The 16518-nt window shown below is 40.1% G+C and overlaps 1 protein-coding gene across 2 annotated transcripts; it reads left to right on the forward strand.

Annotated features, from left to right (window-relative positions):
- Nucleotides 1-2523: 2523 nt before the first annotated feature.
- clcc1 (chloride channel CLIC-like 1) lies at nucleotides 2524-16408 on the forward strand. Of its 2 annotated transcripts, none has more exons than XM_034230014.1 (10): nucleotides 2524-2966; nucleotides 3062-3169; nucleotides 4199-4309; nucleotides 4450-4671; nucleotides 4987-5127; nucleotides 5226-5322; nucleotides 7495-7592; nucleotides 12728-12874; nucleotides 12950-13537; nucleotides 14622-16408. In XM_034230014.1, exons 1-10 carry the CDS (start codon nucleotides 2835-2837, stop codon nucleotides 14718-14720), a joined length of 1743 nt encoding a protein of 580 aa, XP_034085905.1. In that variant the 5' UTR covers nucleotides 2524-2834; the 3' UTR covers nucleotides 14721-16408. The 2 variants fall into 2 exon arrangements, with proteins under 2 accessions (XP_034085905.1, XP_034085906.1); XM_034230015.1 differs by having other exon boundaries at nucleotides 14625-16408.
- Nucleotides 16409-16518: the final 110 nt, after the last annotated feature.

A 16518-nucleotide genomic window follows, 5' to 3' on the forward strand; every position in this document is an offset into this window, starting at 1 on the left:
GAAATAAATAAAATAATATAATACGTAATATAATCATAAAAACTAACTTCAAAGAAATCAAGGTATTTAATAAGATAACCAGACATGCAAAAACTGGGACTAAAAATAAAAAATAATTAAAATAACATTAAATTATTAATTAAAATAATTAAATAAAATGATAATGCAATTAATACAATAAAAAAATGCGTAATACAATGATAAAAACTCATTTGAAAAAAAGAAATGTAATATGAAAAAAAGGTTTTACTAAAACAAAAGAAATATAGAGATAACAATAAGAATTAAAGGCCCCATGACATGCTTTTTACATTACATTGCATTTAGCTGACGCTTTTATCCAAAGCGACTTACAATAAGTACATTCGACCAGGAAGACACAACCTTGAAGAAAACAGAATCATATAAGTACATCAGGTTTCATAGAGCCAAACATTTCAAGTGCTACTCAACTGGCTTTAGGTAAGCCATTCCTTTATTAGTATAAAAGTGCTTCGTTAATAGTTCTAACGCTCGAAGTGGAGTCGAAAGAGATGACTTTTCCGGTTATTACCCATCCCCTTGTTTGCTATGTAGCTTGTTATGCATGTACACGGTCTGCAAAGTCACAAACCCTCAAAGTACACCCTGTAGCGAGTAAAACTGACACAAATAGACCTGTCTATGCTGCTGTTGCCCCAGAACGCCTCGTTGGAGATTTTTATTTTTCCATTTTTTTCTTCCTGACGTAATGGTAATAGTGACGTAACGGCTCCTCACACACTCACACACGCACGCGTGCGCACACACACACACACACTCACTCAGCCTTATATTTTCTCAGCCGCGGCTCCCCCTGGCTGTGAGTGTGTGTGTGTGTGTGTGTGTGTGTGTGTGTGTGTGTGTGTGTGTGTGTGTGTGTGTGTGTGTGTGCGTGCGTACGTGTATGTGTGTGTGTGTGTGTGTGTGTGTGTGTGTGTGTGTGTGTGTGTGTGTGTGTGTGTGTGTGTGTGTGTGTGTGTGTGTGTGCTCAGGCTGAGTTCCGCGGTGTCTCGCAGACCCCACGCAGCAACCAGGAAACACCACCAATCCAGCTCACACTGTCCGCTCCAGCAGCGAGCCCCGCAATGTCCCGCCAACACGGCACCCAGACCCCACGCAGCATTCTCATCTGTTTGTCATTACTGGTGTCATTTTCTGGTTGCTAACGTACGCCATGGTAACACATAATCACTGATGTTCCGCTGTAACGGTGATGGACTCATCAGAACATAGTGGGTGAGCTGACCAATCAGAGCACAGTGGGCTCATAGGGAGGGAGGGACAGGAGCTCCAACAAGGTCTGTTGTTTTTTTACCCCCCCCCCCCCCCCCCCCCCCCCCCCCCCGGGATAAAAATCTATATTTCTATACTGTTTCATTTGGTTTATTCAACAGCATCCAATAGACAATGACAGAAAGTGAGGTCAAAATGCAGTAACAATTTAGTATCTTAATAAAGAAAAGTAAACTAAGGCTAACCAAGGCAGCAGGCATTATTCACTTCAAGTGTTTAGAAATGCATCTTCCTAATTCAACTAGTGTATTACCTGTAAAAGTAGGCACAACATAAATTAATAGATAAAATAAAACCATAAGTACAAATCAAAACTGGCCAGGAGGGAACAAAAACATAATAATACATAAAATAAAAATAGCTTTCAGTTTTGTCCATCACAGCAACAACAGGTGCCCCCCCCCCCCCCCCACAGTGTGTGGGCTATTTTGTCATCTAGAACCACTGGTGTCTCAGTCAAACAACTCTCCACAGAGGCAGGGGCAAGCACATCTGTTATTATGGAGGTTGCTTTTGTACGACCACATGACATTTTCTTTACTATATCAGAGTCTGGAAAAATGGTCGGCGCTAGCTTGTTACCACAGTCACTATGGTAACACTGGTTATTTCTGCTGCTATTACCTTGTCTGAGTGGCCATCATTTTTTTCGTATTCACCGCCATGTGAAATTGAAAAATTACTCTTGCAAAAAACTCCTTATGATCAGTAGAAATGGCCATGTCATGGGACCTTTAAATACATTATTTAAAAAACGTTTTATATAAAATTTGAAAAAAATACGAGTTAAACAATTAAAATAACAATTAAAATGTTTTTGTAAATGGGGAAAAAGATGTTCAGTGTTCTGCTTTAAAAAAGAAACACACACAAAGGTACGGGACTTTCTATGTTTTTTTGTGAGTTTTCATTATTTGAGAGATTTTGTGTCCTGGCCAAGCCTAAAAAGCGTCCCCAGCGCAAATTGAAAATGAAAATAATGTAATAAAACAAACACAGACTTTTAATTATTCCTTACTCCTTTCTTCACATCCTAAACTTTACTTTTATATATTTAATTAGGACTTCATTTGGTTTATTATACTTGTGCACTTACATGAGTATTATTTTTGATGCAGGACTTTTCGCCCTTTTCTCTGAAACTACAACTAACTACATTTCCCTTGAGCCTTTGCAACGCACGTAAGTTGCGTCAGACTGAGATGCTTGTACCGTAAAGCGGCTCTGACAGTTTGTTGGTGTAATGCCTAGCTGTTATGGTGTTGTTCGAGTAGAAAGTATTAAATATATACATCGTTTTATTATAGCTATCGAATATCAAAGTATCTTCTTCGCTCAGTTTGAATCGCTGGCTCTGAATTATCAAAGCAGTTTTCACCATTAGCTTGTTAAGTAACGTTGTTTAGTGACGTTAGCTTGAGCACAGGGTAAAGTAAGCCACCTGCATTTGCTTTCACTTTCCAGGAAGTCTTTCTGGATATTCTGTCATATAGTTAGCAGATACCCCCCGTAGTGCCGGGATGCTCCTCATGGTCCTGGTTGTCAGCCTGTTTCTGTCTGACTCGGCACAGGAGGCGGACAACGACTGGATAGATCCTTTTGATATGCTCAACTACGATGCAAGCACAAAAACGATGAGGCAGCCTGCAGAGGTTGGTTAACGTTTATTGTTAAAAACTGGCTTGAAGGCCCTTAAGCTATGTTGATATTGTGACAGTTAATATTCGAGTGTGTGTATGCCTTGCAGCCTGCAAACTATGAAAATGTGCCAACCAAGAGGAGAGAGTTTACTCGGGACTCCAACCAGGAGGAGCTGACGTCGTGCAACACACAAGTGGTGGATCTGAAGAGAGAGGTTGGTGGTCAGAGAATGTTGGCATGTGTTAACAGTTCTGTTAAGTATCTACAGCTACACCAGGGCAACCAGTGTTTCTGCAGATAAGGTCTGAATAAAAACAAGTACTTGTAAATCAATATTTGTGTTAATGCAACAGAAAAACAAAGAAAACACGTTTTAAAAGGAAATAATGTTGGATTAAGATTTTGTGTGTATTCACGAGTTAATTCATGTACGTTTTCTCACATAGTTTTTAGAGATAGCATAGAATAGTTATACACTATTTTGTTTTACCTATAGGAATTCACTGATTTAACTCTGCTTTAGTTCAAGTATTTTCCTGGTAGAATGGTCTCTTTTACTCCCTTTATTGTATGTGAGGGTCTATGTATGTATGCTTTCTGTGTTTGGCAATTTCACAAATACATCATATATAACAGTTTTAAAAAAGTATTTAGCTGAAAACGATGTGCTGTAATAGACTCATACATAAGCTAGAGACTATTTTGCAATGGTATCACTCGAGCTATGATGCCAAATTCGGCCAAGGGCTTGAAGTGCACAATGACGTTCATTTCGAAACCCCCCCGAAAACTGTGTTCTACAGTAGGTAGGTTACAAACTACAACCAACCACCAAATCCTACTTATTGTGCCTTTTTGAAAACTGATTCAAGATTCAAGGTTTATTGTCATAACATATGTAATTATGTAATGTATGAACAACTTAGATCGCAGGTTCCTCAACAGTGCAATTTATAAGACATACAAAATATATATATAAAAAACAACAATACAAATATTCTTCGTTTCATGGCTTGTGGGATGAAACTGTCTGGTGGTTTTTGTCCTGAAGCTGCGGTACCGCCTGAACAGATAGGTTATTCTTTTTTAATTGTAATTTACTAATTCCATTTCTCGTGAAAACAAAAAGTCCTGCCCTGCTGATTGTCCTTTGGTTTCAATCTGAACCTTCATATGGGAATGAGATATGATTCCTTCATGGATAAGTAGAGATCTACAAATGGTGTGCTTTGCTTTCATTCAGATTGAAGAACTGAAGAAGAAAATATCGGTCATCTCACAGCAGCCTACATGCAATCCAGTTTTCAAACGATTCCTCACTAGACTCCGGAAGGAAATACTAAGAGTTGGTCTGGTAGGTGGTCTTTTCAAATGTTAACGCTTCGTCATGTGACTTTAAATAGGTCTTTGCCAAACTTAAATTGACCCAAGCTTTTTTTGCAATCATCTTGTGGCCCTCATTTGACAATGCTACCTGTCCCGGTTCCTCCCTAGCCCAGTGACTCAGCAGAAGTCTTTTATGATGCCAAAATCATAATGTCCACCCAAGCCATGACAGAGATTCAGGCTCTCCTGGAGGGCGAGGACAGCTGGAGAACCGGCGCTCTGGACAACGCCATCAGTCAGATACTGGTCGATCTCAGACCACATGACTACGAGGCATGGACGTGGCATTTTGAAGACAGCTTTGGTGTGGAGCTTGACACAGTATTAAAAGTAAGCTCATTTATTCATCTGAAATCTTTGTCTATGAGTTGAAAATCCTTTAATTATGTATTATTATTATAATTATAAAAAAATAGTCACTGTTCAGAATTAGGGCTTTAAAATAAGTGGAGCCTTAAATACTTTTTGCTTGTGTCTTATGTGATATTGGATCATGTGTTGCAAAGTAACTGGTTAATGTAGCCTTAAAATGCAAATTATTAATGTCTGAGTACTTTTAAAATGCTTTAGTTGCATATTTTCTGTATATTTTCCCCATCTTGTGTAACTATTCACGTTCTGTTCTGTTCTCTCTGTTTATTCCAGGTGTGCCTCTGTGTGCTGGTGATGGTGGCCATCATATGCACTCAGCTGTGGTCCATGGTGTCCTGGTTTGTTCAGTTCAGGCGGCTGTTCGCTGTCTGCTTCCTCGTCAGTCTTGTCTGGAACTGGCTCTATCTGTACAAGGTGAAGTTCCATTGCTTGTGTTAAGCTGCCATTCAATACCGCTTTTCTTTCTTTTGGCAGGTTTGTAATACTGCTGTTTTTTAAATTTGTTTTTTCAGATTGCCTTTGCTGACCACCAAAGAAACCAAGTGAAGATGGAGAACTATGAAAAGTGCACTGGAATTAAGAAATTTGACTGGAGTGACAGCTTGAAAGGTGATTACAAGTGTTCATATATTTGAAAATGCATGGTTTCCACTGCACAGCAATAGCATGAAGAATAAATAATGATAGTGTCTATGCTTCTATGACAGTATCGGTTCTTTAACAACGTTGAAGTTTATTTAAAAGCCATTGAGGCTATTAATGGAATAATTTGAAACTATGAAAACGAGTTACCATCAGGTGAGTATCTTTTAAACCAGGGGTGGGGAACCTCCGGCCCCCGGGCCGTATACGGCCCGCGAGACAATTAGATACGGCCCTCGAGGTAATTTATAAACACACGCAAAAAAGAAAACATTTTAAGAAATCTAGACCGCAAAAGAATTAAACAAGCGAGTGCCTGTTTTTCCTGGCCAAGGCCAGGGTCCTTGAACACAACACGAGCCTAACGTGTCATCACGTGGTATATGTCTCGTCTGACAGGGGTGTAGTTCTGCCGGAGAGCACCAGAACGCCGCTCCGGCACTTCAAAAATGGCAGAACCCATAAGGAGCCGTACACATGCTGCAGTTTTTGCGTGGCTGTGTCTTTAGTTGTAAGCCCAGTGGCGATCTGCTCATCTGTCATACTGATCATACAGTCAATAACTTTGTTGTTATTAGCATCTGGTTAGCTAGCTATGCTAACGAATATAAGAAGCTTTTTCTCCAACCGGTGAGGTAAAGGCACATCTTTATATGATCATTATAGGGAGTGGCTATATACAGGACCGTCCTGTACACAACGCCAAATGACTATATACAGGACCGTCCTGTACACAATGCCAAATGACTATATACAGGACCGTCCTGTACACAATGCCAAATGACTATATACAGGACCGTCCTGTACACAATGCCAATGACTATATACAGGACCGTCCTGTACACAACGCCAAATGACTATATACAGGACCGTCCTGTACACAATGCCAAATGACTATATACAGGACCGTCCTGTACACAACGCCAAATGACTATATACAGGACCGTCCTGTACACAATGCCAAATGACTATATACAGGACCGTCCTGTACACAACGCCAAATGACTATATACAGGACCGTCCTGTACACAATGCCAAATGACTATATACAGGACCGTCCTGTACACAATGCCAAATGACTATATACAGGACCGTCCTGTACACAACGCCAAATGACTATATACAGGACCGTCCTGTAAACAGCTCTCTGAAATGGCTATATACAGGACGGTCCTGTATATAAGGTCTCTGAAATGACTATATACAGGACCGTCCTGTAAACAGCTCTCTGAAATGGCTATATACAGGACGGTCCTGTATATAGCCATTTCGGAGCTTGTATACAGGACGGTCCTGTATAGCCATTTCAGAGACCTTATATACAGGACCGTCCTGTATATAGCCATTTCAGGGCTTCTGTGCAGGACCGTCCTGTATATAGCCATTTCAGAGAGCTGTGTACAGGACGGTCCTGTATATAGCCTCGGCCATCATTATAGTTATAAAAAAATAAGAGAATAAAGTAAACTACTATATAAAATGCTATATGACAGTAAAATAAAAAATAAAAATAATACAGTTTGAAAGGAGAGTGATTTGTAAAATATCCATAAAGAAAAATAAATCTGCTTGCAGTTCTGTTTCATCTGGCCTGTTGAGAGATGTATCCATAGATCTCTTAATGTTGCTCTCAAAGTGCACCAGATTGATGCTTTTAACTTCAACATTTAAAAAAAAAAACCTTCCGGACCCCCCTAGAGGAGGTTAGGTCCCCCACCACTTAAATCATTTCCACATGGATATGAAACTAAATACATTTGCACACATCTTGTGTCCATATCTTTCTGTTTTGGTGGTCATGCCTATGCGAGTCATGGTGAGATATCTGGATTAAGAGGTTGCTTTTTCTTTGCACAGCATGAAAGAAAGGCGAAATTAATGGGCTGTGATTTTAGTTTTTTAAGCAGAGGTCAATAATTTGTACGGCCCTCGGAGGATGTTGATAACATTGAAATGGCCCTTGAGAGGAAAAAGGTTCCCCACCCCTGTTTTAAACTGATGTTTGACGGTAGATTTTTGTCGACAGGAGGCACTCTAATACTATGGATACCAAGATTTAAAGAAAGAAGCTTGAATCCCCGAATTGAACTTCAGTTAATTTCCTAACTACCTCTAATGTCTTCAATTGTTTTTCAACAGAGTTCTTCAGAAGCACCTTGACTCTTCAAGATGACCCCTGTAAGAAATACTATGAAGTCCTTCTGGTCAACCCCATTCTGCTGGTACCTCCAACCAAGGTATTTCACTGTAATAGCATGTATGTGTTTCCAGTCTAAGAACACACCTTGTGACAATAAATGTTACCTATGTTTTAATACATCAAAACATAAAAGAGCCAAAATGTTGCATTGTTGTTTTAAGGCAATAATTGAGGAAGAATATAAAGCATTTTACTCTGTCTTATAAATATGTTCCCATTTAACAATCGAGAGTCTTCTATTGGTTTTGAATATCTACAGTGGGGCAAAAAAGTATTTAGTCAGCCACCAATTGTGCAAGTTCTCCCACTTAAAAAGTGGGAGAACTTCAACTATGAGAGACAGAATGGGGGGAAAGAATCCAGGAAATCACATTGTAGGATTTTTAATGAATTAATTGGTAAATTCCTCGGTAAAATAAGTATTTGGTCACCTACAAACAAACAAGATTTCTGGCTCTCACAGACCTGTAACTTCTTCTTTAAGAGCCTCCTCTGTCCTCCACTTGTTAACTGTATTAATGGCACCTGTTCGAACTCATTATCAGTATAAAAGACACCTGTCCACAACCTCAAACAGTCACACTCCAAACTCCACTATGGCCAAGACCAAAGAGCTGTCAAAGGACACCAGAAACACAATTCTAGACCTGCACCAGGCTGGGAAGACTGAATCTGCAATAGGTCAGCAGCTTGGTGTGAAGAAATCAACTGTGGGAGCAATTATTAGAAAATGGAAGACATACAAGACCACTGATAATCTTCCTCGATCTGGGGCTCCACGCAAGATCTCACCCCGTGGGGTCAAAATGATCACAAGAACGGTGAGCAAAAATCCCAGAACCACACGGGGGGACCAAGTCAATGACCTGCAGAGAGCTGGGACCAAAGTAACAAAGGCTACCATCAGTAACACACTACGCCACCAGGGACTCAAATCCTGCAGTGCCAGACGTGTCCCCCTGCTTAAGCCAGTACATGTCCAGGCCCGTCTGAAGTTTGCTAGAGAGCATTTAGATGATCCAGAAGAGGATTGGGAGAATGTCATATGGTCAGATGAAACCAAAATAGAACTTTTTGGTAAAAACTCAACTAGACGTGTTTGGAGGAGAAAGAATGCTGAGTTGCATCCAAAGAACACCATACCCACTGTGAAACATGGGGGTGGAAACATCATGCTTTGGGGCTGTTTTTCTGCAAAGGGACCAGGACGACTGATCCGTGTAAAGCAGGGGTAATCAACTAAAATTCAACGAGGTCCAGTTAGAGAAAATCTCCCCATGCAAAGGTCCGGAACATCAAAATGTCTAAGTTGCTTTATGAATTAGTGTGATATATATTGAAGTAGCCTGTAGCTTTATCAACGTCTGCATGTAATCAACAACTGACTGCCAATCAAATAAAGAAAGTACAATTAAAAAAAACAACAACATTTATTGTCAATTAACATTGAACTCTACAGATATACAGTAAATACTGTGGATATGTGTAATGTTCCTCTCGGGCTGCATTTACAAATAAAATAGAGAAAATAAATAAAATAGCTTTTGAAAATTGTGCATCTTAAAAGTGCTTAATTTTAGATAAATAAAATAAAGTGTAGCAGCAGCTTGAGTTTCACTTTTTCTTTGTTAACCGTTTCACATCATGACTTAACAGTTTCAGCCGATTATAGAACAATATCAGTCTTTAGTCTTTACACATCATAGCAATTGAACAGTTTTAAAGTTTCTCTTTCTTTTCTTCTTATATTGCAGTCCCTCACTCACTTTTTTTAAATTCAGTGCGAGAATTGAGCTTGAGCTTGTCCTGCCAGGAGTTTGTAAATCTGGGCTGACATGGAGTCAGGGCCATTCTCATACACACATGCAGGTGCTCATTGGTTACAGTGATGCAAACACAGGTATGGTGAAAAAAGAGAGAACTATTCGAAGCAGGAAAAAAACAGCGTAATATACCATCTGACAAAGGCCTGTGCTATAATGCTTCAATTAACTGGCTGTTCTTTATAATATACTCAGATCAATAGGAGACAGAGATGTTAAGTTATAAATCAAGGGTTTTTATTATTATTTACAGCAGGGGTGGGGAACCTTTTTCCTTTCAATTTTTACAACATCCTCCGAGGGTCGTACAAATTATTGAACTCAACCTCTGCTTAAAAATACTAAAATCACAGCCCATTCATTTGGCCTTTCTTTCATGCTGTGCAAAGAAAAAGCAACCTCTTAATCCAGATATCTCACCATGACTCACGTATGCATGCACGAGCACGGTTGTGGCATGACCACCAAAACAGAAAGACATGGACACAAGAGGTGTGCAAATGTATTTAATATCCTATCCATGTGAACATGATTTAAGTGGGGGGGGGACCTAACCTCCTCTAGGGGGGTCCGGGGGCATGCACCCCCGGGAAGATTATTATTTTTTTAATATTGAAGTTAAAAGCATCAATCTGGTGCACTTTGAGAGCAAAATGAAGAGATCTATGGATACATCTAAACACCCATATGAAACAGAACTGTCAGCTGATTTTTTTTGTGGATATTTTACAAATCACTCCCCTTTTAAACTCTATTCTTGTTATTTTTAACAACTTTTTTGTTACTGTCATATAGTATTTTATACCTGTTTTTCATTTAGTCTCAATAACTATAATGATCATATCAATGTGTGCCTTAACCTCACTGAGCTGAGGTTATTTGAGCCTCTCAGGAGAGAGATCTCTTCCACCTGGTTGTATAAAAGCTCTTTAAATTCGTTAGCATAGCTAGCTAACCAGATGCTAATAACAACAGATCGCCACTGTGCTTACAACTAAAGACACAGCCACGCAAACACTACGGCATGTGTAGCTACGGCTCCTTATGGGTACTGCAATATTTGAAGGGCTGGAACGGCGTTCCGGTGCTCTCTGTCAGCACTCCTTTCAGACGAGACATATAGGCTACCACGTGAAGACACGTTACGCTCGTGCTGTGTTCAAGGAACCTGTCCTTGGCCAGGAAAAACAGGTACTCGCTTGTTTAATTATTTTTGCGGTCTAGATTTCTTCTTCTTTTTTGAAGTGAGAAGTTGTCCGTCAGTCGGACTGACGGACGGACGGACTCCCCCCCCACCCCCTCCCCCCAAACGAAAACTCTTCGGTTCTCCACGAATTACACAAGTCACCCAAATCAGCGTTAAAAAAGCGGGAGGCGCCGAAAAATCCCCTATTAATGTATTGATTATAGGTCCGGGTCCGTAGAGGTCTGGGTCCGGGTCCGGACCGCGGTCCGCCTGTTGCCGACCCCTGGTGTAAAGGAAATGAATGGGGCCATGTATCGTGAGATTTTGAGTGACAACCTCCTTCCATCAGCAAGGGCATTGAAGATGAAACGTGTCTGGGTCTTTCAGCATGACAATGATCCCAAACACACCGCCCGGGCAACGAAGGAGTGGCTTCGTAAGAAGCATTTCAAGGTCCTGGAGTGGCCTAGCCAGTCTCCAGATCTCAACCCCATAGAAAATCTTTGGAGGGAGTTGAAAGTCCGTGTTGCCCAGCGACAGCCCCAAAACATCACTGCTCTAGAGCAGGGGTTCCCAACCTTTATTGTGCCAAGGACCGGCAGATACATCAAAAAAAAATTGCGGACTGGTTGTCAATTTTAACTGATTTGAATATTTACTCACCAGCAGGTGGCAACAGGGGCTAATTGTATTTAACAGCCTGAAGAAATACCAATATGCATCCAAAACATATTAACAACGTTTAAAACCAGGATACAATCAAAACAAAAAATTAAGACCGCTTTACAAATATTAATATAATATAGCCTAATATAGGTGACAACAGTGGCTAATTGTATGTAACAGCCTGAACAAATAATAGAACAATATGCATCCAAAACATATTGACAACGTTTAAAACCAGGATACAATTAAAACAAATTAGGACCACTGTACACATACTGTGTTTTGTGTTTAGCTTTTTATCTTATTTATTGATGTGTGTTTTGTCTTTTTGTATGTGATATGGACCTTGAGTCTGGAATAAAGATTGGAATATACTGATATAACTGAAATGTCAGTGAGACCTCTGGACTTGTTTGCCAGCCATAATAACCTATGGAGTTGGCCAGATGTGTGTAAATTACTGTTCATGGTCATTTGAAAACAAATGCCGTTGTTGGACACACACAAACACACCGAACATACACACACACAGCGGAGCTGAGCAGAGCGCATACACACACATCATGTGCCTTAGTGACTGGACATTTCCTTCATACAACGAGTAATAGGGGGAATAATCGGGCCGTTCGATGTGTGTGTAGAGGTGTGTGTGGTTGAAACGTAGCAGCCTGCAGTGAGGAACACAGTGAAGGCGGTGTGTACGCGCTGGTGCTGCACGCGCTGGTGCTGCACGCGCTGGTGCTGCACGCGCTGGTGCTGCACTTCTCAGAGGCTGCCCCCTGATGCTGCAGCCATTTCATGAAGGGAAGGAGGTTTTACAAATAAAAATATAGCTCTACACCCATAGCCGCGATGTCCTTAAAATGAAGTCTGAGTTCGAAATATATCTCCAATAATGTATGCACTGCCATTTCCCCACATAAACATAACAGTCTGCGATGAAACGGTTGTCTCCTGTGTGCTCCACTTCCTATTGGCGCACCGGTAACTTTCTCTGCGCACGAGAGGCTGAGACCTTATGCTAACCAATTTTGATTTATTTTGTATGTTTTGGATGAAATAATATGACTGTTATAGGTGCGAAGATTTAAAAAAAAATGTAATATGTTTTGATAAAATATTTTTATATATTTATAATTCTGCAAATATTACGATAAACTCACAGCTATTTCGCGGCCCGGCAGTAACACCTCCGCGGCCCGGTACCGGTCCGCGGACCGGGGGTTGGGAACCCCTGCTCTAGAGGAGATCTGCATGGAGGAATGGGCCAAAATACCAGCAACAGTGTGTGAAAACCTTGACCTCTGTCATGTGATTTTCTGGATTTTTTTTTCCTTCTCATTTTGTCTCTCATAGTTGAGGTATACCTAGGATGAAAATGACAGTTCTCTCTCATCTTTTTGAGTGGGAGAACTTGCACAATTGGTGGCTGACTAAATACTTTTTTGCCCCACTGTATATTGGTGTGGAAATAGTGACATTTTCCTCTCTGTTTAGGCGATTGCAGTTACCGTCACGACCTTGATCACGGAGCCGCTGAAGCACATCGGGCAGGGTATCAGTGAGTTTCTTGTTGCCCTCCTCAAAGATCTACCGATTACCCTGCAGATCCCAGTTCTCCTCATCATCGTGCTTGCCATTGTGGTAAGGAGTGTTGACACACTGACCCCCATAAAATAAATGTTTCTCTATACTGATACATATTAATCAAATCTACAGGTTTGCATGTATGGAAGTGTGCAGGCAGCCTTCCAGTATGGCATCGCTGCTCCTTTCCGCCGACCTCGCAGGGATCCCCTTCCTCCACAGCTGGAGCAACAGCAGCAGCCTCGAATCCAGCAGATCGAGGGCGGGGACTACTTAGCAGGCGGGGACTACTTAGCGGGCGGGGACGCACCACAACCTGCCCTGAGGCTCCGAGCTGCTCCCGCTAATGGTGGAGGGAACCAGGTTGGTCAGAGGCGGCCCCAAAGACCCAGGGAGGAGCCAGCCATAGAGGTTGTGGAAACACTTCACGCAGACGAGCCTCCCTACAGCGAGGATGAGGCAGATACTGTGCAGAGTGAGCCGGAGCAGATTGTCTCTGCTGAGTCAGAAAACCAGACGGAGACACAAGAGATGGAAGGAGAGAGTGCTAGCAATGCTGCTGCTAACACGACCAAAACAGAATCTAAACCCGCTGAATCTCCAGCGAAATCTAAACCTCTGAGAGGGAATGTAGTACCTCCTCCAGAGCAACTCAGCAAAGATCGTGCGGCAGCTCGCTCTCAGCCAAAAGGAAGGCCGCGTGCACAGACTGATGTCCAAGTGAGTGGTTTAACTACTTGAAAACTTAATTAAATTAATAATGTCTGAGTTTGGAAAAATACTGCTTTCTAACTCTCAAAGTACCCTGTTTATTTTTTAATGCTTCAGCTTTGCCCATGCAAAAATGGGATGGTGAATATTCACAGGCGACATAAATTGGTAAATAAGTATTTAATAACTAGTTCATATTTTAATTCCTCACTTCCATGTGTTTGTGTTTTTACGATCCATATTGTGAATGTTCAGCCAGTAACCTTTGGATAAAATGTATAGCTGTATTTTCATATCCTGGGTTTCTGCTGCCACACCATACCTCTTAAGTTTGTTAAAATGTAACACACATAATGTACTAAGTGAAGTGGAATATCAATTTTAACCAAAATACCATGACCTACTGATAAATGAATTTGATGATATCTAAAATCTGAAGAAATCAATAAAGAAGTGGAATTCCATTTCAAAAAGTACATTGAGTTAATAATTGTTTAATTGCCATTTGTAACATCTTAGTCAGATTAGACCAGGGGTTTACAAATTCTGATACTGTGAGCCAAGATAACTTAATATTGCTGTTTGGAATAACATCAGGCTACATTACTTACATAAAAAAATCTGTCCTTAAAACTACTGTGCCTCTGACCTACCTCCTTAATCCAACACATTAAGGCTATATTATATGATCCATGGAAAACGAATGCATCTATGAATGTATTCTGTACAAACTGTGAAGTCCCCTAAGACACATGTTGTGATACATTGTGATATTAGGCTATATAAATAAACGTTGATTGATTATAATGTTTTTCCTTTTCCTTTTAGTCTCTGTTAAATCAGTATTCAGCATCCCTTAAAAGACCGGCCTCCCAGTTTGAAAACCTCTGGTAACGACATTTAGGGACTCAAGCCAGCATTAGGCTTAATTCCTTTACGAGGCAGTTGCTTTATTAACTCAGTAGACATATAGGGGCTCAATCTATTATTGCTGAATCTATTAGACTTTGCTTTATGAATGTGTTATTTGCACATCTTTATTTAATCATGTAACCTTTTGTCTAATATATTTCTGATGTTTACCTCGTCCCAGCAGGACCTGCATGCTCCAGCAGAGGACAGGACCCCCTCTGTCTCGCTGCTGCACGTTGAAACCGTCGGAGTTCCTGTTCAGGAGACGTCTCCAACATGAGCGGAGTAGGCAGCTTCTGAGCAGGAGGATTAGCGTCTTCAGTGTTTGGTGCTTTTTGTTGGACTGTGATGCAAAGGACAGTTACGACGTACAGGCATTGTTCAAATGTGCATGCACAACATTTCAAAGGTTCAATCAGGGAGCCAGTCCAGTGTTGCCAACTAGCTTTATATTTCTGCCGTGCAGCCAAAGGAAGGTATCTTTCCCTGAGTGTAGATACCAATGCTGTTTGATGAATCTGTTAATTATTTCAGGTTTATTTTTCAGTCTGCTGTATTTCCTCAGTAAGAAAGAGCTTAATATTGTATAAATTGCACATCAGCTAGACTTAAACAGCTATCAGGGAAACGGATTTGTTGAAAGTCAGTATTGTTGACTTGATCTGATGTTTCAGTCTTACCCATGATCAGGAATCAGGTTCTTACAAACTAGGTTTTCTTAGTTTCACTCTAATGATAACACAGACTGTTTTGATTAATACAATGAACACTTGAACATTTAAATGTAGACTTTATAACGTATAAGGGAGGAAAAAGATTTCCTAGTGCTGTTTTCACAAAATGATATTTTTGTGATTTTTTATGTTTTGTATGAGGGCTTAAAAGGTCATGTTGAAGTCAATTGTTATGGGCAGCAGTACTCATTTACTAAAAGTGGTAATTATGAATTTCATAAATTCCTAAACTAAAGTCTACATTACAAAATCATTGATATAAATTATTTAATCAATAAAAAATGGAATAGTCAGGTAAGTATACTGTCACAACAGAAAATGGGTAGCAATACAGTCTTTCTCTCAGCATATTGTTTAGGCTTTCAGGCTCAAAGATTTAATTTACTTGTTTCATTGTAGACTGTAGAATTTGCTGGACACAAACACGACTGTAAATGAATGATAATGAGGCTACATGTCTGTTGACTATGCTCAAATGTTTTCTACATTAACTTTATAAGGTGATCATATATCCATGTTGTGGGGGCAGTTTATTGTCACTGCCAAATGGCCAAAGAAAAACAAATGTAAATAAAATGAACTCCTTTAGAGATAAATAATGTTTCCTATCAGGTTTTTAATTCCAACACTGGTACATTAATGGGTAATTATTGGTAGGCAATAAAATATTGTTCGTTTTTTGTTTTTTCTAGTGTGGAGTTACTCAGCTAAAATAAAACCGTAAGAAGAGGTTTGGCAATTTGAGTTATTTTTTACTTATGTCAAATCCCCATGTGAGGGGTGTGTTTGATTTTTTGTAGATAAGACCTAGGATTGGATCATAACGGGGTATTCACAAAGCGGACAGGGCTGTATCATTGTGGACACTGATGTCAGCTTCTTGGTATTTCTCTCTTTATGTTGCTTGCCATAATTAAAAGCACTTGGTAGATACAGGCTGATTCCTATTAATGAGGAGGACTAGGGCCACATGAGAAAAAACAATTTTTGGATCTGACCAAAAGTCAAACAAAATGTTGAGTTCAGTTTTTTCTCAAAATTCTGAGATACTTTTTAGTACACTTGGTCACCTCCCAACATATTTTCTCATGTGGCTTTAATTGTCTTCCGTAGGTTACAGATTATTTTTTAGACTCAATATATGAAAACATGACTATCCCTAAACCAACAAAATGTTTGGGTTTTCCTCACCAGAATGCTATTCCTAAATGAAATAAAACATTATAAACCTGAATTATAAAGATTTGGAGACTACGTTTTTTATTATTATTGAAGAACAGAAACGATAAAGCAACTGTTTCTTCCGTTTTTTGCACACAGTCTGTTTATATTTTTGCCATTACC

The sequence above is a fragment of the Gymnodraco acuticeps genome, unplaced genomic scaffold, assembly GCF_902827175.1.
Source record: "Gymnodraco acuticeps unplaced genomic scaffold, fGymAcu1.1, whole genome shotgun sequence".
Classification (NCBI taxonomy): domain Eukaryota; kingdom Metazoa; phylum Chordata; class Actinopteri; order Perciformes; family Bathydraconidae; genus Gymnodraco; species Gymnodraco acuticeps.

Excerpts from the sequence above, each read along its gene's own strand:
- clcc1 (XM_034230014.1), top strand. The coding sequence starts at position 2,835 with ATGCTCCTCATGGTCCTGGTTGTCAGCCTGTTTCTGTCTGACTCGGCA. Across the intron at positions 2,967-3,061 it reads CGATGAGGCAGCCTGCAGAG|CCTGCAAACTATGAAAATGT; the intron begins GTTGGTTAACGT and ends TATGCCTTGCAG. Across the intron at positions 5,128-5,225 it reads ACTGGCTCTATCTGTACAAG|ATTGCCTTTGCTGACCACCA; the intron begins GTGAAGTTCCAT and ends TTGTTTTTTCAG.